Genomic DNA, 20214 nt, shown 5'->3' on the forward strand with positions numbered 1-20214 from the left:
CAAATCCCTCTCAGTGCAGAGAAGAGTTAATGTCCTTGGCTGGCTTAATAGCTTACTTTAAGGCATAAGAAGTGGCTGTCAAACATCCTGCTTTATCTGGGAGGAACCTAAAAGTAAGTGTCAGTGCATAAAATACTTCTATGTGTGATCTTTTGGTAAACGCTCTGTGTGTGTGTTTGGTAGCGTTGCTGTGGAGCACTACATCATAGCAAACAACTTGGTTCAATGTTTTTAACTTGGTTAAATGCTGGAAAATGTGGGGATAGTTAAGTGTATTGGGGGCAGTTCTGTGTGTTGGCTATTAATCATTCAGGTTTAGTTGACAAACCACGTCCATACGACACTAGCTGTGGATACGACCGAGCTGTGGATTACGACCGAGTCATAAATCTGACGTAACGTGAATGATGAAATACTGCTTTGGCTAATTGGAAGAAAATGGAGCATTGACCTGAAATGGAGGTCTGAAGGTCCCAAGCTGACGTCTTAAAATTAGTGGACAACTTGAGCCTTCAGTCACTGTACTGCTTTAAATCCTCAGAAAAGGGGAGTTTTGCCCCTTCACACCCGACTCGTGTTTATGAAGTACCTGGTAACGGCGAGCGGCTCGGTGGGGAGGTGCAGTCAGGGATCATTTCAGGGCTATTCTCTATTTTCCTTTCTGGCTGCATACGTGGTGGTGTCCCTCTAGCAAGTGCCATCCCTGCCCCTGCCCCACACAGGCCTGTGAGGAGGGGGATTCTCCTCCCACCCACCCTCTAAAATTGTGTAGCCTTTCCCAGAAGGGATCTGGTATCCTGATTTTTATGCGAAAAGATTTTACTAACTTTTAATGTTAAAATCAAGTAGTGTGTGCACTGTATAGAACTAAAAGGAGTTGGACTTGGTGGAGTTTGAAGCTGCCTTCCCAGGCAGACTTCTTGTGTAATAGTGTGTTTCATAAATTCTATTTAATCTTACTTGGTATAAAATGACCTTGTAGATTTAGGAGGGAAGTGTGTGTTTGCAGCTGCTGTCTTTTTTAAAGACTCTAAATATAAACAGATTTTTTGGAAAGCATGAAAAATGATCAGCAGTGTTTTCTCTGGTTTGGATTGCAAGTTGGGACTCTGGCATCTGGTGATGGTCAGAGCAGTTTGAGAAGATGGCTTGTAGCGTTCCTGCTCCGCCGATGCAGTCTGTGCTGGTAGTTCTTGTGGGCAGTTTTGGAGATGAGGAGGTTGGCCCAAGATTTGGTCCTCGAGCCTCTTCTGTGGAGGAGCTGGTAGGGGAGATCTTTGTCCTGGCCCATCTTGCTTGGCGTCCGTTTTGCTCTGAGCCCATCTCTTCTGGGAAAGAGTGAGTAGTTTGTACGTGTTGCACAAATGAGGTTTCACCAAGGTCTCACAAAACGGCATTTATTTCCCTGCCTCGGATGGAAATTTCTCACCAGGTGCCTGCAAGATTGTATTTGCTTCTTCTAGAGTTGCCTCTCCATCGGTTTGTAGTTTCGGGCTGAGCCAGCGCTGAGGGATCTGGGGGAGTTGGGAACAGCCAGGGGGAGGGTCATGGTTGGGCTGGAGGAGCTGCAAGGGCTTTTCCAACCCGGATGATTCTGTGATGGTTACTCCGTGAAGGTAAAAAGGTAATCTTGAGAGCCTTTGGTCTTTATTCTTTGTCATCTGACAGCTGCTGGTTGACAGAAGAAATTCTTAGGTAACAGGCCCGTAATGTTGCGTTTTGTACTGCTGACACCTGTCCCTTGCGTTTGTTCAGATTTATCAGTTTCTTATTTTAATCATCCTTTGTACAGGGCCTCTCACGTTTGTAGGCAGTAGACTTCAAATAGGACAATTTATTATACCAGAATTAATAATGAAGATACTAAATACTGGTTGCAGCATTGATCTCGGCTCACGATTTGTCTTCAGTTTGATAGTTTTATCTTGCCTGAGTCTTGTCAGGACAGCTCTCCTTCATCTCAGTCCTTTCAAATCCCATGGGTAACTCACTTCCTCGTGATACCATTTCAACTTTGCCTCTAGTTAATGTGTGGGTTATTTTGTATTAGTTGGTATTAAAAGGAAAAAAACCTTACTCGTGCTCTGTCCAGATGGTCTGTGCTTACTCCGAGTGTTGAGAGTCGTGGTTATGCACAAAAAGTCAAATCCTGACTTTGCTTGTACAGAGACTGGAGCAGGGATGGACTCGGACAAAGAGACGTGGTAGTTGCGTGCCAGCTTAGCTGATAACTTGCCTTTTATTGCTGGTTAAAAGCTTCATGTTGCTTACGTTGATGGAGCTTGAGGTTGGCTGTCTCTAAGCCACGCGCCTGTGTGTTCAGCTCGAGAGACAATTCAGGGCTTCTGCGGCTTGTTCCAATGGTGTAAAAAGCAAGATGACTGGTTTTAATTAGTCTGGAGTCATGTCACATGCCCTCACCGCTTTGAGTTATGTTCAACAGGTAATAAACATTAAGATTTCTGTAGTTAATGTTGTTCTGACAGGTAGATTACTGAGCAGGATTAATGGAAAGCAGAACCTTGGGGAAAAGAGGCTGGGGGGGGGCGGTTTGAGAGGTTTCTGAAATGGTGGTATCACAAGAATTAGGTCTAAGAGTAAAAAAATAAATGAAAATTCACCTCAATATTTCACATAATTTTTCAGCATATACCAAATACTGTGGTTTAATGATTTTTGGGGAAAGAATCTTTAAAAACCAAAAAATAATGAAAAAACCCACACCAAAACAAAAAAAAAACAAAAAGCCCAAACCAAACAAAAAACCCAAAACAGCCACAAAAAAAACCCCAAAACAAACAAACAAACAAACAAAAAAAAGCCAAACAAAAAGAAGAAATCTTGCTCTGTTGTTTAAGATGTTTAAATTTATACCCAAACGGCCCAATGTCTTCTTTTTGGAAGTTCTCCAGAAAAATTGCAAAACCGTGATATTTTTCATTCTTAAAAATAAGCACGAAACTTTTAAAAGCTTTTACAAGCCAGATGACGGTGCCGCTGTGAGCCGAGGGGGACCCTCGGAGGCCCCGTCTGCGCTGGCCAGCCTGCTCCTCGCCCTCCGGCCGGCTCCCACAGCCGGGGCTTACCCGACAATTCCGTAAAAGAAGAAAAAAGCTGTTCTGTCTGAAGCAGATGAGTTGATGTGGAGTTGCTTTTGTGTAAGTAAATACTAATTCGTTATTTATGTGTTTGTTTATTTCAGGGATAGACTTCAAGATTAAAACTGTTGAATTACAAGGAAAGAAGATCAAGCTACAGATATGGTGAGTAATAGACCCAAGAAGCTACGGGGTGGCATCCTTCCGGGTGGCTTCTTTCAGAAGCAGGTTTTCCTGAGAAGAGTTTACTCTTCCTGAGACTATTCAGGTATCTAATTTTGTAACTTGTGCGTTGTATTTTCCGTAGTGCTAAAGCTCAGTGTTCTCTCCCTGAACGTTTTTTTAAGAAAAGGAGAAGAGACCTGCGTGTTGTTTGTCACCACTGTTCCTGCCTGCTCCCTTGGACAAGAGGACAGGATCCTTGCAGTCTGTGATTTAGTGGGAAGTCCTTTAAAACTGGAATTTCTTAATTATGAGTTGCCTCGAATCTATGACTATAAATTCACTAGTAGCCTTGCTTTGTGTCAGCAAGAAAGTGTAATAATCCACGTCTGCACTTATTTTATATTTTCCTCCGGTAAGCTGGAGAGTTTCTCAGCTGGCTGCAAACTTGGCTGCTTTTTTGTAGGGAAGCCTAACATGAGGCAGAACTTGAACTCTTTTCTTTTACCTTGTTACCTAACTAGAGATTTTTCTTGTGTTTTAATAGTCCTGTAACAAGTCAGGTGAGGAAAGCTAATGGCTTTTCCTAGCCTGTATGTTTTAGGCTCCCTCCTCAACCACGTACACGTATTGCTGGTCTCCAGCTTTACCAAGAGTCCAGAACTTGCATTTGTTTAGACCTTCACTTTGCCCATTTTGTCCCCCACTAATAAAAATCTTTTATGACTTGATAACGTTGACGTTTGTAGATGCTGATGGATGGGTTCCAGTTAGGAGGTGCCGGTCTTTCTCCGTTGGGGTGTGGGACTGGCTGAACTTCCTAACAAACGTGTTCTGAATCCTCCTCGTTACCACCACGCTGAGTGTGCACCTCGTCTCCTAGTTGTTTCTCTCATCCCCATCCCACAAGCACCCCTGACCTGTTAACATCCAGCTTTTCAACCCAGAGCAAACCGTAACTTCTAACAATCGTTTTGTCGTATTTTTGTACCCCAACAGGGTAGGTGCTGAGAATTACCGTGGGATGGAAAGGTAGAACAAAACACCAGAATGCCTTAAAAGAAGTTTTAGATTAAATTTAGGAAAAAAAAGTCATTGTGAAATGTGAAAACTGAAAATCTGGAATACTTGAGGATGTTTAATGTGTGTACAGACGAAGAAGCCAAGCTATAATGAAGCCTTGTGGGTTTTAGTGGCTTAGGGAAATGAAGAAGGGTTTGAGTGAGCTGAGTTCTATGAAATTGCAACTTCTAAACATTGCAGAGTTGGGAGGTCGTTGTCTGAATCTGCTTCTTGTTCCTGCCAGTTTAAAATTGACATTTGAAATGAAACTTGGAAAGCAGAAAATGAAATTCCTATGGCATGCACTTTTGATGGAGGGGAAAAAAAAAAAAAAAAAAAAATCTAGGCTTTGTAGTTTCTAACTTTTCCTGTACAAGGAGTTTTGCCCAGCAGTGGTTTGGTGGCTAGAACAGTAGTGCCTTTTGGTTGAAGATACTTTGTGCAGCACATCTATATTTAACCACTGCTTCCTGTAGTTAAACTCGCCCTGTACTTCTAGGAGTTGTGTAACAGATTTCCAGAATTACACTTCGCTCCCGCTGCAGCAGCTTTGTGAGCAAGGGATGCGTTTAGAGGAACGTTTCCTCTGTCAACCCAAGGCTGTTCTTGTAGCTTTTCTTGCGTCCAGAGTATGGGTTGTGATTTTATAACTGAAGTAGGAGCTAATGTAGCTGAATGAGCAAACTGTCTTTGGAGTCGTTGGAAGCATTTCCACGGGGACACAGCTGGGTGCTTGATTAACCTCAGCAGAAGGTCACAAAGGGCTGACGGTGGCGAGAAAACAGACGTTTGGTTGGGGCAGGAGATGAGACCCTCGGCACTTGGCTGCTTTCGCTTAGGATTGCATTGCGGGTGTGCCCGTATCCACGCGCAGGATTTAGAGGAGAGATGTCAGATATTTCATTTGTGGGCTTCCCCCTAGCTCGGAAAACGATTGTCCCGTTGGTGAGACTCCCTGCCAGCTCTCAGCCCTTTCTTGTAGACGCACCTGTGCTGCCGCTGGTCCCTTACAGAGGTGGGATGAGTCCAGCCGTGGCTCTCCAAAGTGCCACCGTGCCTTTCGTAACGCTGTCTTCTTGCTTCCTAACAGGCCCTTTTATTGTTAGAAGCAGCAAAGGCGATTTTGTCTTGTCATCACTGCTGTTATCATCATCATCGCTATTATTATCGGTGCTTATTCAGATTGAAACCTCTTTTTTTTCAGAATAATGACATTCAGCTGTTTGCGAAATGACAGATGGTGACAGAATTTTGTACCTTGAACACCTTCCTCCGTGTTAGCCATTCCCAAATATGACAGACTTCCCTTACCTGGAGCTGCTCGGTGCCGGTGAGGGAGCTGTGCTCAGCGAGCCATCACTGGTGAAAGTGGTGGCTGAGCAGACCTGTCGCTTCGAGAACAAGCTTTCTCCGACAGTGGGAGCGATGAAGTATTTGATTATATAGCATTTATTTCCATAGGTGAAAAGGGTATTTCTTTTCCCATACAGCAAGAGAATAAACTGTTCCTCAGTTTAAAATGGCTGTATTGATCTGGCTCTCGCTGATCCATACAATCCTCCATCACCCACATATTAAATCTTGCTTAGATTTAATTGCTACAGGAGTTGCTCTCTGGCTGCCTGCAAAGCTGGGTTGCTGTGTTTCACTGTGGCTAGTACTGGCTTTTGTACTCCTTGGAGGAGGGTACAGTCTCAAGGGACAGTCAGTTTTACAGAAAACAGATAAAACCAGCGCTTTCTGGTATAGCTCTGCGCCTTTGCTACACAGCGAGATAGCTGCCTGCTTCTCCTCCTGGGTGTGGAAAATGAGCAGACGTGGCAGTAGTTCAGTCATGTCTTGACCTCTAAAATATATATATGTATAGTAGAGCAAGAACACAAAGGTCAAGCAGAGCTAACCTTGCCAGAGGCAATAAGCAACCTGATACTTCATAGCTATTAAAAAGTGGGGTTGCTGGTCAGTAAGGATCAAGCCAGGATTAAAGCGTTTTCATATTGCTCCAAATATGTATGTGCCTGTTGCCAAGTGATGTTGAGCTGGGAAGAGGGGAGGTTGGGACAAGTAGAGGCTGGCAGGACCGGGTGGCAAGTGGGACCGTGTCTGTGTGCAGGGAGGTTCTGGAGGAGCCCAGCATCATGCCCGGGCTGCCAGCAGGGAGCAGGATGGACATGGCTCTTGGGACTGGCCTTCTGAGGGAATGGGCTTCAGGACAGATCCATCGGGAGGACCATGTGAAATGGCTGTATGCGAAATTCGGGGTGGAAGCACCTAGAAGAGTCGAGTGTCTTGGTTAGGTGATTGTACTCCCTGGCCGTTTAGAAAAAGATGTGACAGCGTGTGATACGATGCCGTGTGGAAAGTCACCAGTGGTGGGCTTAGTACGGAGCTTGGGAGAAAGGAATTGGAGTAAAGGTTTGGGAGTGGAAATGCTTGTGAAGGGTGGGGCCTGGGAGGGTTGACACTGATGAATGTGATTAATACAGTAATGCTCGCAGTACAGAGAAGGGAGGGAGAATAAAAGAACCAAAATGAGAGGTTACAGCTCCAGGAAAAGCTGGTGTTATCATTGCGAAAGCGATGAAACGCGTCAGAGGAATAGAGTAGCAGAGCTAAAAATTCAGCTCTGAGGAGCGTAATACCATAACGCTCCAGGAACTCAGGTAGAATTGCTGTGAAATGGAAACACCAAACTTACAGGCTCAGTGTAGCAATTGAAAAATAAAATGTGATTTTTCTGATACCACGGATGTGATTGCTCCCGGTGGGCAGGGAAGCGTCTCAGCCCAACACAATACCCAACTTTGATTAGCAGGCATAACATAGTACACAGTTTTGATTAGCAGGCCTTGGAAAGAAAGAAGCAAGTAGGATGATTGGAGGGATGTAACAACTATTTTAGGAAGAACAACTGGAAAGATTGTGATTCTTCAGAGAAGTGACCAAAGCGCGTTTTTAAAACTTTGACTATACTGGAAAAGGTAAGTAGAGACTGATGTGACTCCTTGCCTTTTCCAGTACCAGAGCATTAGTTCTGGCCTAAGGCTTGAAGGTGGCACGTGCAAAACACAAGGAAATGAAGCTGTGAAACTCCTCGAGATGTTGTGGTAGCTGCAGGTGTACGCGGGATTTCACGAAGGAACGGTCTGGTTTGGATTGCCGCATAGACAGATGGGTCTCGGGCTCCAGGAGTCCTTGAACTCCACAGAAGTGGAAGCTGGAAAAACATCTGGCCTGACCAGTGCAGCTCTTAGGCGCCTGTGAGAGCGCACAGAAGTCAGGTTTAGGTTTTTCATCCTGGTGAAGCGAAAGCTGAAAGGAGATGTTACTGTCATCTAAAAAAATAGGAGGCAGGGAGGAGGAGGAGGAGGAAGGACTTTTTAAGCTCAAGGACAGTGGAAATCAAAGTTGCTGGCAATCCAGCAGCAGGGGCGGGAGACTGGGAAAGCTCTAGCACAGTGTAATAGAAATGAAATAAATAAAGGAGAATGTGGAGGGAAAAAAAAACCAGATCGGCCAGGTATTTCAGAGTAGGGCTTGGCATGATGCATCCTGTTCTGCTATTGCAGAAGAACTTACCCCAGAAACCCTCTCTCCATTTATTCCAGAATATTCTGTGAAAATTGGTTGCAGAAAATACAGCCACGTTCTGGTCTCTCCATTCACAGACTGCAGTCTGGGGAGACAACGAGGAACTGGAGGAGATGATCCTGAGGTGGAATTACAGGATGTTGATGTTGGGAGAGTGAATCCAAAACAAAAAAACCCCTAAAGACATTTATGCTGACTGTGGGATGCTGGAGGGATGGGGTAGGGCCAAAAGCTGTTCAAGAAGTTACTGCAGCATTTAGGAACAGGTTTGTAGGGATTGTAAACAAGCTGGGGTTATGGGAGCAGTGGTGAGTGCTCAGCCTTTTCAAGAGGTCAGAGTAGTGATCCCAAGTTCCATTAAACAGCCACGTGGTGTATACACGTCTAGTCTTAAACTAGTCTTAAACTGATCTTAAGGAGTAACCACGAGGGATGGGTGGAGCTGCATGAAGAGTTCGTTCTGCAGGGGTTCCTGGGGGACCGACAGTTGTTGATTCCTCACTTGCCAGTTCTCTGTTTGGCAGTTTTCATGCAGATCCCTGGCGTGCTGTCGGTGAGCAGCGTGTGTTGTCAAGCCAGACCGAGGAACTCGGAGATGAGGTGAAGGACAGTAGGTGCAAGTTAGCAAAGTGCTGCTTCTTCTTCTTGTGCCTGGACAGGCTTGTTGCAAGGCGGTGACTTGCGTCGTTAAGGCCAGAAAGGTGAGATCTAAAAGGCTGCACGCATCCTGGAGAGCTGCTGGAGCTGTGCAAGACAAATGATCCCTTTTTCTTCGGTGCTGTGTGAAACAGTCATACCTGGCAGTGTTGGATTAGTGTGGAAGCAGTGCAGTGACAAAATTGCTTCTGTAGTAAGCTGAAAAACAGATTCGAAGACATCTAAATTTTTTTCGTTTTTCCCTACTTAGCTGCTACTCTGACCCTCCTGTCTTTACATAAAATTTTGTATGTCAGTCTATTTTCCTACAGTCTGCTTGATTGATTCCAAATTTTAGAAACAGCTTTATTTTTGTTTAGCGTGCAGCTCTTAAATGCGTAGAAGACCATAAAGCAATTCTTCTGTCAGTGCATCTTTGCTGGGAACACTTTTACACGGCTAGAAAAGTGTCCTCAGAATTTTTTATTCAGCAGTGAGCTCGTTGCAACAGTAATGGGCTGACCTGGAAGAGCTGAAAGAAACGTGCAGCACCGTGGCTATCTGAAATAACTACACCCATGGAAATGCCCTGTTATGTGCAAATTCTTGCATTTAATAAGTGCAGAGATGAACAGCCAGAGCTGCAGACAGCACCACTAGTTAGTGTGTGATCAGTCTCATTAATATTTGCAGTTATCCTAGGAACTTCTGAAACTGAATTCTTGCTGCTGAGAGCTTTTGGGACTATTCACCATGTGCGTAGCTCAAGGGGTGCTGGAAGGGACTTTCTTAGCACATCACTCTGACTTCCTATAAAACAATTAGATTCTTCACTCATAGATTATTTTTTTTTCCTTGGCTGAATATTTTTCAGAAAAGCTGAAATTTGCCAGTCGTGAGATATCTTACAGATGTTTCTTTGTGAAGGAAAGTTTTCGACTGGAGCTTCCAGAGCGTGCCTGATGTCAGCAGTACAGTTTCTCCAATGCGCTATTGTGCTGTGTAATTTTAAAAATATTATAAGAAGAAACAGTGGGACCGTAATAAAATTCTTAAGAATATTTTGCTAGGAAGTATTTGGTTTAATTTGTTGAAGACTCTTATTTCGAGCTGTGTGGCTGGAAGGATCTTCACAGACCATCAGATATAATCTCTTCTTGTTGCATCCCTGTAAATCTTTCATAGATAAATCGTAGTACATTTTAAGGTTTCTTTAGTCTCTGCTAGGTCAACCGGAAAGCTGTCCCAGAAATTCCTTTCTCTGTTGGTTAAACCTCTAATATGATACAGCTTATGCATACTTTAATGTTGGCATGAGAGTAATTTAAATAGATTTTTCACTTTCCTTGTGCTTCTTTCCCCAGTCCCACAGGACGACCTTCTTTGTCTTTGTTTTGCAGCTAAACAAACCAAGTTCTTCCTTTCCTCCTGTGCACTAGGGCTTCATTTTCCTCAGCTATCTTAATAGCCCTCGACTACATTTATTTGAGCTTGGAAAGCTAGTGAGCTTCCACAACTGTTTTTGCCTGTGTTGAGGATTTGCTGCACGCCCATAGCTTTGGAGCTTATTCTTAAATCCTAGAGGTTGGAACAAAAGAATGGCAGGCCAGGGCCGTGAACAGGACACGCGGTCTCCGATTGTCTTGTGCCGTTTGCTCAGGGTGGATTCGTCAGTCGTAGGCAGTTTGAAAACCATAACTCATTTCCTCTGTTTGCTTCAGTCAGTTCTCTAATCTCACAGCCATTAAGAGTTATCTCTGAATAATGAATGGAGAATCCATTAAGAAGGGGAAAGGGCAAATATAGTACTTTAAAAAAAAAAAAAAAAAAAGGAAACACTCCAGGTTCTTAGCTTTTTTCCTCCCCGGCTTTCTTTTCATCCGTTAGCTTCAGTTGCCAGAAGAAACACTGGAGGAGTTAACGAAGCAAGTTTAGTTATAGGTGCCTAGGACATGACAAGCAACAAGTAACAACTGGGTGTTGCCAATGCCAAGTTGTGTAACATCAATCTGAATTCCGACTGTAAGGGCTCCTGGCCCTGTCAGGAGGGGAGAAATCGCAGGGGCCGTGTGTCTTGATGTTTTTGGTAAAGCTTTTCTGACGCTGCCCTGTTTGATATAAGCAGGTCATGGGGAAATGACTTGGGTGAAGATGTGATCAAGGGGATAGAAAACTCCTGGCGAGAGAAAATAAATGATGTGCAAAAGTCGTGCTATTTTGTGGGAGTCTCTCCTGAGTCTCACGACAGGCAAGGTTTTCTTTAATGCTTGGGGTAAGGGAATAGAGAGTATGGTTCTTGTCTTTAAGCAGGAAAAGATGAACTTGGAAAGTATCATTTGTGCAGAGGACTGGATGATAACTCAGATTGCTTTTGACTGGTTGGAGAAACGTCACTGAAAGAAGTCCTGTGAAATCTGGTAGAGACAAATGCAAAGTTAGCAACTTCAGTGTGAGTAATAATCAGTTACTCAAATGTCAGAAAAATCTGCTTAATCATGAGGAAAGGGAGTGGGATGTGTAAACGGGCATGCCCAGGTCTTCTGGAAGACGTTCCTGCACAAGGCTGGTAAGGCTTCCGCTGGAGCCGTGTCCTGGTTTTTGCTTAGACCTGGGCAAATCGGAGAGAGTGAATAGGTGAGGCCGTGTATCTTAGACTGGCCAGTGAGTAAGGTCTAATGAACTCGAGGTGGCTTGAGAACCTTCAGAGAAGGTGCAAGAGCTGTGTTTGATGTTTGTGTTTAGTTGTAGAAAGAAAGGAGATGAACTCCTCTAGTTACCTATGAAAGGGAAGACAAGGACTTGCACTAAGGAAAACCCGAGTGAGCCATCAGGAGAAACTTCCAAGTGGGACAGAAAAGAATTGAGAGAGAGGGATTGAAGCCAGCAATCGTCAGAGATCTTCAGCAGAACTTTTGGGAATAATGTGAGTATCCCTCAACGTTTTGTAGAGCCAGGGAATGGACTAGGTTGCTTCTCGAGGCTGCTGCCAGCGAGCCGGACCTCTGCGCAGCACGGCCTGTTAGAACATCTCCCAACAAAGTGGTGCTTGGGTTTAGGACCTGCCCCTATTCCTCCTCCTCCTCTGCTCTTTGCCTTCTTCCTGGTGTTTGTCATTTCCTGAGGTAAAATCTCAGGAGCAATCAGCCTCAAAGCCATGATCTGGGGTCTGAGCCAAACAGGAGGCGGTAAGACTCTTGGAGGAGAAACTTTGTAGAGCGTTTCCCCTTCATCTCAGGAACTTTTCCTCCATGGTATCTTCAGCTTTTGAGGCTTTTCATTTACCCCCCATTTGCCAGCTGATACCCGACCAGAAATCTAACATGTGCTTAAACAAATTGATTTGGCAACTGCAGTCAGTGTTTGTTGGTTCAACTGGAGGTGCCAGGGCGGTGGGGAGAGCTGAGTTTCCACAGGACTTAGTGCCTGGTGGTGTCCATGTTCTGCCCAGGCGTTTGCTGTGGCCTCAGGAACAGTTGAGAGGGAAATGAGTTGAACTGGTTCAACTGGAGTCTGTCATCTTTTCTGAGGTTACTGGTTTGTGAGCAAGGAAACGTGGGTCTGGGGGGGAGCGCTGTGCCCTTCGGAAGGAGGTTAGGGAATGGGTAATCTCAATTTAGACCAGTTTAAATTTGGAGACACCTCTGATTCTACCTTATCATAGAATACTTTGGGCTGGAAGGGACCTTAAATCCCCTCCAGTGCCACCCCCTGCCCCGGGCAGGGCCACCTTCCACCAGCCCAGGTTGCCCAAAGCCCCGTCCAACCTGGCCTTGAGCCCTTCCAGGGAGGGGGCAGCCACAGCTTCTCTGGGCAGCCTGTGCCAGGGCCTCACCCCCTCACAGGGAACAATTTCTGCCTCAGATCTCATCTAAATCTCCTCTCTTTCAGTTTAAACCCACTCCCCTCATCCTACCCTCCCCCCCTGAAGACGAGTCCCCCCCCCTTTCCCGCAGCCCCTTCCAGCCCTGGGGGACCGCTCTAAGGTCTCCCCGGAGCCTTCTCTCCTCCAGCTGAACCCCCCAACTCTCCCAGCCTGTCCTCACAGGGGGGGCTCCAGCCCCCCCAGCATCTCCGTGGCCTCCTCTGGCCCCGCTCGAGTGAGTCTGTGTCCTTATGTGAATAGTGTCCCTGAAAGCTAACTGTAAACACGTAATAGATTGGGTTTATGTCCTCTGAAAGACACTGTAGAAGGTGGCAGTTAACTCCTGATTCTCAACTTAATGGCCTGCAGGATTAACCAGATCTCATGCACTCTCCATCAAAGCTCTCAGAACAAGATGGGAAAACACATGCTGTTATTGGTATTGCACTCACCATTTTCAACATATTGCTTGTGGAAATCGACAATTTAATGTTACAGTACATCTCCTAGATTTATTTTTCATACATTTTGATCTGAATTTCAGGAATTTACGTTTATAAAATCAATTTAAAGCTTTATAAAATTGATCTGAAAAAACAGAATTCCTCTCAGTGTTAAGTCTGAATTCCAGAAAATGTTGAGTGATTGGCTTGGTGGCTGCTCAGCAGCTGGTGAAATGGGAAGGGATCTTCTTGGGCACTGTGGTGGTGTTGGTTGGGTAGATGGGTCACGTCGTTGCTGGTCACAGTTCCAGTCTCTCCTGACTTTGACAGCAGCGTTGCTAAACAGCCTACAACGTTTTGGGAACTTTCTACAGAAATTTGAGTACCGAGTCAGCGAGGCTTGTGCTGTGTCCATGGTTATGGTATGTGACTCAAAAATTGCAAATGGGAGTTCTAAAGTGGCTTATTCTTATGTTAATTTGGGAAGAACTGGTCAGTAACAGGAGGGATTGTCTGGGACAGCAGCATCTTAGGGTCGTTCAGACTCTCACTGCTGGAGCTCGCAGTCCTGTCGACGTGTTGGCAGAGTGTTTCTTGCTCCTGTTTCGTGCTGTCCACTGCTGGTTCCTACCAAGGCTCAGGACTCTGAGGCACTTCCCTGAGATGTGAGACTTGGCAGTGAAAGTTTCTCCTTTCAGGTACAAGTTTCAAGTTGTCCATAAAAATACAAAGTTTAAAATGAAGGAATTTGTACCGTGACGTGATACTGGGTTTGTTTATTGTGGTAAGATAGTAGAAGACCTACTGCAACCTGCCACTTTGCTGTTCAACAGGTGGCTTCATCCACCTTAGTCGTGTAAGCCCAGTTACACAGTCCAGCGTCTTGTTTCTGTCCTAGTTGACTCTGAAACGTGTTTTTAAAAAACCCAATCCCCTTTAAAGTAAAATCTGGAAGAGAAACGTCAGACCCTCAGTAGCCTCCTGAGCCTGGCTTACCGAAGCTTGCCCGTTCTGCGAGTGTTCAGCTACACCCAGGAGGGAGTGGGTCTGCCTTGAAGCTGGTGCACGTTGGAGGATTCCTACTGCTCTTTGAACACCTCACACTTTCCCCGTAGCGGGGCCGCAGAGCACGTACGGGGCCGTGCACTCTTGTCCAATGGATACACCACGCGGGGTTCTTTAAGCTGGCCTCTGATCCGTACTCTTGTCTGTTTTCTGCAGGGACACGGCAGGGCAGGAACGATTTCACACCATCACCACCTCCTATTACAGAGGTGCCATGGGCATCATGCTAGTATATGACATCACCAATGCCAAGAGCTTTGAAAACATCAGCAAGTGGCTCAGAAACATAGATGAGGTGAGTAATGTTTGTAAGATTCCAGAATGGAGCTGTTTGCTGTGACCCGTAGAGCGTGTGATGAGTCCCACAGAACTCAGCTTCTGCTTCTACCCTGGCAGAAGGTGTAAATTAACACGGGTTCGGGTGCTGTTCCTTGGCTGCCCTGCGTTCCCTCCCTCAACTCTCCCTTCAGCAATGGCACGAAGGGTTGCGACGCCGCACGGGAGCTAGTGGTGTCCAATTCATACACGAGTGAACTTTGTGTCTGTGCTGGAGAATACTCAGAGGTAAGGAATGTGTCTTCTGGTAACGGGGAGTTGCAGTTTTCGGGAGGAGCTGCCACCACGAGGTGGTGTGCAGAGGAGCAACACGAAGCCATAAGCTGTAGGGTAGCTATAGAACACATCGCTTCTCGTTCTGACCTATTTTATAAGGCTGCCTGGGTAAATTCTCAAAGATCATTAAATATGATCACCTCCGCGCCCTCAAAATCGACGTCGTGAAATATTTGCAGGTTTTATCATGGCTGTTGCAGGTAGTATGGCAAACTGCTCAAACCTGCATAGCTGATTTTTTTTTCTCCTTGTTTGAGAAGTGCCAAACAAGGAGGCTGGTGAAATTTCAAGCCAGGTCAAGTGAAGCAGAAGAAACTGATGTAGAAACATTCAGAGCCTGGATACCCAAGAGTTCATCCTCCAGGAGTTCTGGGATGTTAGAGAGCAGCACAACTGTTAGTTCTTTCTTCTGTTATGCTGTTCCCAGCTGGAATAAATGCTGGGATTTTCCAACTTTGTGTTTTTTCTAGAGAGCATGAGGATGGCCCTGTAGAACAGAATGTCAGCAGATGGGTGCTGTCAGCCTGGTGAAAGGTTCTTAGCAAAAAATTTTATATTGGGACCTTAATTTTCTAGTGTGAGAAATGGGAAACTCTACTGTTACACAAAGGTACACGTTTTGGTACAGAAGGAGGGGCGGGGAAGTGAGGCAGCACAGGAAGAAACTCAGGAGATGAGTTGAATGTAAGCTTGAAACCAGGGTCTTTAGATTCTGCAGTTGCTTGGTTTAAAAACAATTCAGCAGTATTCAGGAGTAAGGGATGTCGTTCATCCCATCATCTCTGAGGAGAGAGTGGTTTTGCTGCCCTCCTGGTTTTAAATCTGCACCACACAAACCCCAGCAGCTGATTTCAGGTACATGGGGACAGCAGCGTGGTTACTGCAGTTTTATAAGGGATGTTTGACCCTCCAGGAAGCTTTTTTTGTTGTGGAAGAAGCTCACTAAAGGAGTGCGTTTGCGGGAGTGACGGGCGAAGTCATCCTCTGAGGTTCCAGATGCAGTGTTGAGGCTTCTGGCTGAAATGTGTGGCAGGTGTAACCCGCTGAGGGGCAGGACATTGCAGATGGCAGTTGCAAGCGAAGGGACGGAGTGCTTCGGTTTCACACGGCGTTAGCATCGCCGAGGAGATCCTCGAAGGAGGAGAATTCCCACCGAGCCAGCTGCTTGTCTGAATTGCTGGTCTGTGCGAGGAGCCTCTTCTACAGGCCACTTAAGCCTTGATTTAGAAATAACCAGGAAACCTAGAGACATTACACCTTCATCCTTGCGAAATACTTCATTATTTAAAGCTCAGATATTCTGCAGAGGTGCCCTACGCCGTGCACTTTTGTTTGGGCTTGAGCAGAGTTGAGTTACTCAAGCGCACGGTTCTATATGTTGGGGCTGTCGGTAGTTGAAAGAAGCCTCTTGCTGTGTAAGCAGTTTTGGGTGTGAAAAGTTAATGTTTTCAGAGTTTTATTCTACGTGACATCTTAATCTGCCTTTGGTGATTGGCTGCTCTTCCTCCTTGTGACCCAAAAGAAAAAAAAAAAACGGGGGTGATTCTCCTGAGGGATGTGAAATGGATTGTTGCTGTAAGCAGGAGCATGGCTACGTGGATCTCTTGCCTCTGTAGTTGTGCTAGTAATGCTACTGTAAAGTAGTATTAAGAGCATTGGAGTGAAAGTAAATTCAGATTAGTCATTCCAAGAAGCTGCTCATGGCAGGTTTTAAAGTACTTCAGTTATCCACTTAAGTGATGCTTTGTGCTGGAGCTTTTCTGCTGGTCTGGTGCATCTCTCTGGCATACTCTTTCCTTCCTGTGATGGATACTGGCAGTGCTTCCATAACTGAACCACCGAGGTATTTTTACTTGTTCAGTGTTCCTCGAGAAAGCTTTGGTGTTGTATTAGAACTGGTGTGAGCAGCAGGAGCAGGGAGGTGACAGTCCCCCTGTGCTCGGCACTGGGGAGGCCACACCTGGAGGTTGTGTCCAGGTTTGGGCACCTCAATCCCAGAGAGATCTGGAGGGGCTGGAGCGAGGGCAGAGGAGGGCAACGAGGCTGGGGAAGGGCTGGAGAATCAATCCTGTGAGGAGGCAGGGCAGGAGCTGGGAGTGTTCAGGGTGAGGAGGAGGAGGCTGAGGGGAGCCCTCATCCCTCTCTGCAGCTCCTGCCAGGACATTGCAGAGAGGCTGGGGCTGGGCTCTGCTCCCAGGGGATCAGGGACAGGACAAGAGGGAACGGCTGGAAACTGCCCCAGGGGAGGGTCAGGCTGGGCAGGAGGAGAAAATGTTTCCCAGCAAGAGTGGTCCGAGAGTGGCACAGGCTGCCCAGGGAGGGGGCAGTCCCCATCCCTGGGGGGGTTTCAGGGCCGTTGGGATGAGCTGTGGGGGATGTGGGGTAGGGGAGAACTTTGTAGAGTCGGGCTGAGGGTTGGACTCGCTGATCCCGAGGGGCTTTTCCAGCCTGAGTGATTCTGGGATTCTGTGTTTGCTTTTGCCTTACGAAGGTGATTCCCTCAGTGCATGGTCCTGCTTTTCTTTGCATCCTGGGCGTTAGCAGGGTGCTCGCTTCAGTTTTCCCTCGGCGATGACCCGGTTTAGGTGTGCTCAGGGCACGGCCTGCGCTCCATTTCCCTGCAGGAAGTCTTTAGCAGATGGAGCTCAAGCAGAAAGCTGACACGCAGTCTTGCTCACATTGCGACATCAGAGGAGCAGCGTGATGCTAGAGAGCTGTAATTTCCCTTTGTTAGTTAACTCAGTAACTCCTCTCAAAAAAAAAACCCAAACCCAAAACAGGCAAACAGGTTTATTCACTGACTTCTTGGTTAGTTGGCTTTGCGGTGGCCGAAAGCAGTCGCAGCCGCTGAGGACACTTACAGTAACATGATGCAAAGGGCCCTTTAAATCCAAAAAGTTGTGTCAGCCGGAGCCACGGCACTGCTCGAAGCTTGGTCCTTGGCAGCTGTAGCTGTGGGGTGGTTCCTGTCCTGTGATGCTTTGTAGCCTCATTTCTGTGATGGGCTTGCCTAGCACGCAGGAAAACTCACACTGCTAAGCGCCCAGCAGGAAGATGATTCTTTTCCCACGTTGCTGAATATAAACTAAGGAAGGTTTGGTAGGCTGGTGTCATTGGCTGTGGGTCTGGGTGCCAGAACAGCACTTGGCCTTTTTCAGAAAGGAAGACTTCACATGTAAACGACAGGAATAAACAGGAAGGGGGAAAATAACTGGCATTGGGATGGTGATAGAGCTGGGTCACACCTGTAGCTGATGTCTCACTCCACTTCAAGGTTATGCGAGCACTTCAGTCTAAAGGCACTGTCTGAAGGACGTCTGGCAGCCTTTTTGTTACGTCTCAGGAAGGTGCAGGCCACCAAGACCTGTAAACGTTAGCCTGGACTTCAAACAGCCTGGAAGTACACAAGCGAGGTGGAGATTTACTGCTTGCTGGGGAAGACGTGTGTGTGAACCTGTCTCTTGTCTCGTTTCAGCATGCCAACGAAGACGTGGAGAGGATGCTGTTAGGAAACAAGTGTGACATGGAAGATAAAAGAGTTGTCCCTAAAGCAAAAGGCGAACAGGTAAGTGTTGGACCAAAACTTGCTTATCCAAGGGAGCAAATCGGTGCCAAAACTTCCCGCCAGCTCCAGGCGGTCGAGGTGCCACAGTGGGATGTGCCAGGGAGCGGGCAGGGCCACTGGATTTGCTGATGCTTTGTAAGTCCAGGGGTTGTTTTCCCTGAAGCTGCGTGGCAGACAATGCCATGAATGGAAATAATCCAGCTGCAGTTTCTGCTGCCTTTGATAACTAAAAATTTTCAGGCATCCTTTGTTAAGTTACTTACCGTGTGACAGGCGTGTATGGTATCAGTCGTCTTGTGTCCAGACATTGACTTGTAATTTAATACACTTTAGCTGCTGTTTCTGAATCATTCTGTACCAAATCTTTTGTGACACTGTGCCTAGCTAGTCCTTCTGAGGCCTGCTACAGCCCAAAGAATATTACCTGCTTATAAATGCCACTAAAGCCCAAGTTACAGCAGCACCAGGGGAATAACTGCAGTAACGCTGACCTCCTTTTTTTTCCTCTTTTGGTTTAGATTGCTAGGGAGCACGGTATTAGGTTTTTCGAAACTAGTGCAAAAGCAAATATAAACATTGAGAAGGCATTCCTCACATTAGCAGAAGACATTCTTCGAAAGGTAGGTGCTTACAGGGTTTGCTTGAAAAAAAAAACCCACCCTAAAATTTCCGCTCCCGTCGCTGTTGATGTTTGTCTGGATTGTTGCAGCTTTTGGCTTTGGCGTGCGAAGGCAAACGCGTCCCTGAAGGAGTTTCTTGTACGTCAGAAGCTTCTAAAGCTTGTTTGCTGTTTCGTTGTTGTAGGGCTGCTGTGTAGAGGGAGTAGAGCCGAGGAACGTGAACTCGTAGCTGTTTGGCCCTTAAACTCACGGTCGTGCTGTGCGCGTGCTCGGGGTTAAAACGTTTCAGCTGGGGCGGGAGAGGATTGTCCTGTCCCTGCCGCCATCTCCGTCCACGTGCAGCTGAAAACCCTGAAGCGCCTCTCGGGAAGAGTTGAGGTGTGGTTGGCAGGGCAGATGAAGCAGCTCCAAGTGTTGCTTCTGCCCCGTTTGCAGCGGTGAGCCCCCTCGGCCTCTGCGTGTCGTTGGAGGTTTGATGGGTCGGTTGTGCCGCCGCTGGGAGCAGGGCCAGGATCACCAGCTCAGCCCGGCGCCTGCCTCCCCGTCCCCTCGAGTGGCCGTGGTGGCCTGTACCCAGCTCTGCGTGCCCGGAGCGGCAGGGCGCTGCTGTACTCCTACCCCTGATCCCTTTCACGAGCAGAAAAACCATCAAACCCCACGTCAGCTTCCGACAGCTGCCGCCCTCCGTAGGATCGAGCTGAGCGGGCGGCTGCGGGGCCGGTTCCCGCAGCCGAGGGCCCCATTTACCCCCTGGCCCCGGGCTGGCACCTTCCTGCTCCCCATGGCCGTGCCCCTGCAGCGCTGAGCTCTGCGGAGCTCGGAGCCCAGCGTTGCCCAGCTCCAGCACGTGTGTGGGTGACCCCGCGTGGGCTTTGCCGTGCCCCGGCCGAGCGCCGGCGCTGCCCCGTCTCCAGCGCTTCACCCGAGTTAACCGGCCCCAAATTTACCACAAGGGCAATGCTGAATCTTTTTTGCAACCCTTAGAAATACACCTCGCTGTCTGGTTCGCCGCTGTAGATCTGAGTTGTGTCTCAGTCAGGTTTTGACAAGCTTTATTATGTGAGAACCTGGAGGAAAATCCCTGGCCTGTGGTAAGCAGGTCAGGCTCCGAGGCTCACTGATCCTTTTCACCTCTTTATTTTGGGCCTCAGTGTGTTTGTCTGAAGAATCAGGGGGAAGAACTTGCCTTTGCAAGGCTGTGGAAAGAAAAAAAAAAAAAAAAAGAGGCTAACCAGCAGCATTCCCATGAATGTCTGGGTTGGTTTCTAAGGCCGAAAGGAGACGTTAGCATCGGCTCAAACCACTTGACTTTGATTGTTGCTTTGGTCTAACCAAGTTTACATCCCGTGACGCAGGCGAGTCAAAGCAGGCTTTGCCCGCTGCCTCGGAAACTGGTGTCCTGGTGAACTGGAAGGCAGATGCTTTTGAACAACCCCTCTTTATCCATAAATTACTCCGTGGTTTTTTTAAGGTCATTAGTTCACATAATTTAACTTCA

The 20214-nt window shown here is 47.0% G+C and overlaps 1 protein-coding gene across 1 annotated transcript in view; it reads left to right on the plus strand.

The window, feature by feature from the left end:
• Positions 1 to 20214, plus strand: part of RAB10 (RAB10, member RAS oncogene family) — a 51767-nt gene that overhangs the window by 27984 nt on the left and 3569 nt on the right. The window contains exons 2-5 of the mRNA XM_074895302.1: positions 3203 to 3263; positions 14076 to 14214; positions 18007 to 18096; positions 18615 to 18716. Coding sequence (XP_074751403.1) covers positions 3203 to 3263; positions 14076 to 14214; positions 18007 to 18096; positions 18615 to 18716 — 392 coding nt within the window. The remainder of the gene's footprint in view (positions 1 to 3202; positions 3264 to 14075; positions 14215 to 18006; positions 18097 to 18614; positions 18717 to 20214) is intronic.

The sequence above is a fragment of the Athene noctua genome, chromosome 1, assembly GCF_965140245.1.
Source record: "Athene noctua chromosome 1, bAthNoc1.hap1.1, whole genome shotgun sequence".
NCBI lineage: Eukaryota > Metazoa > Chordata > Aves > Strigiformes > Strigidae > Athene > Athene noctua.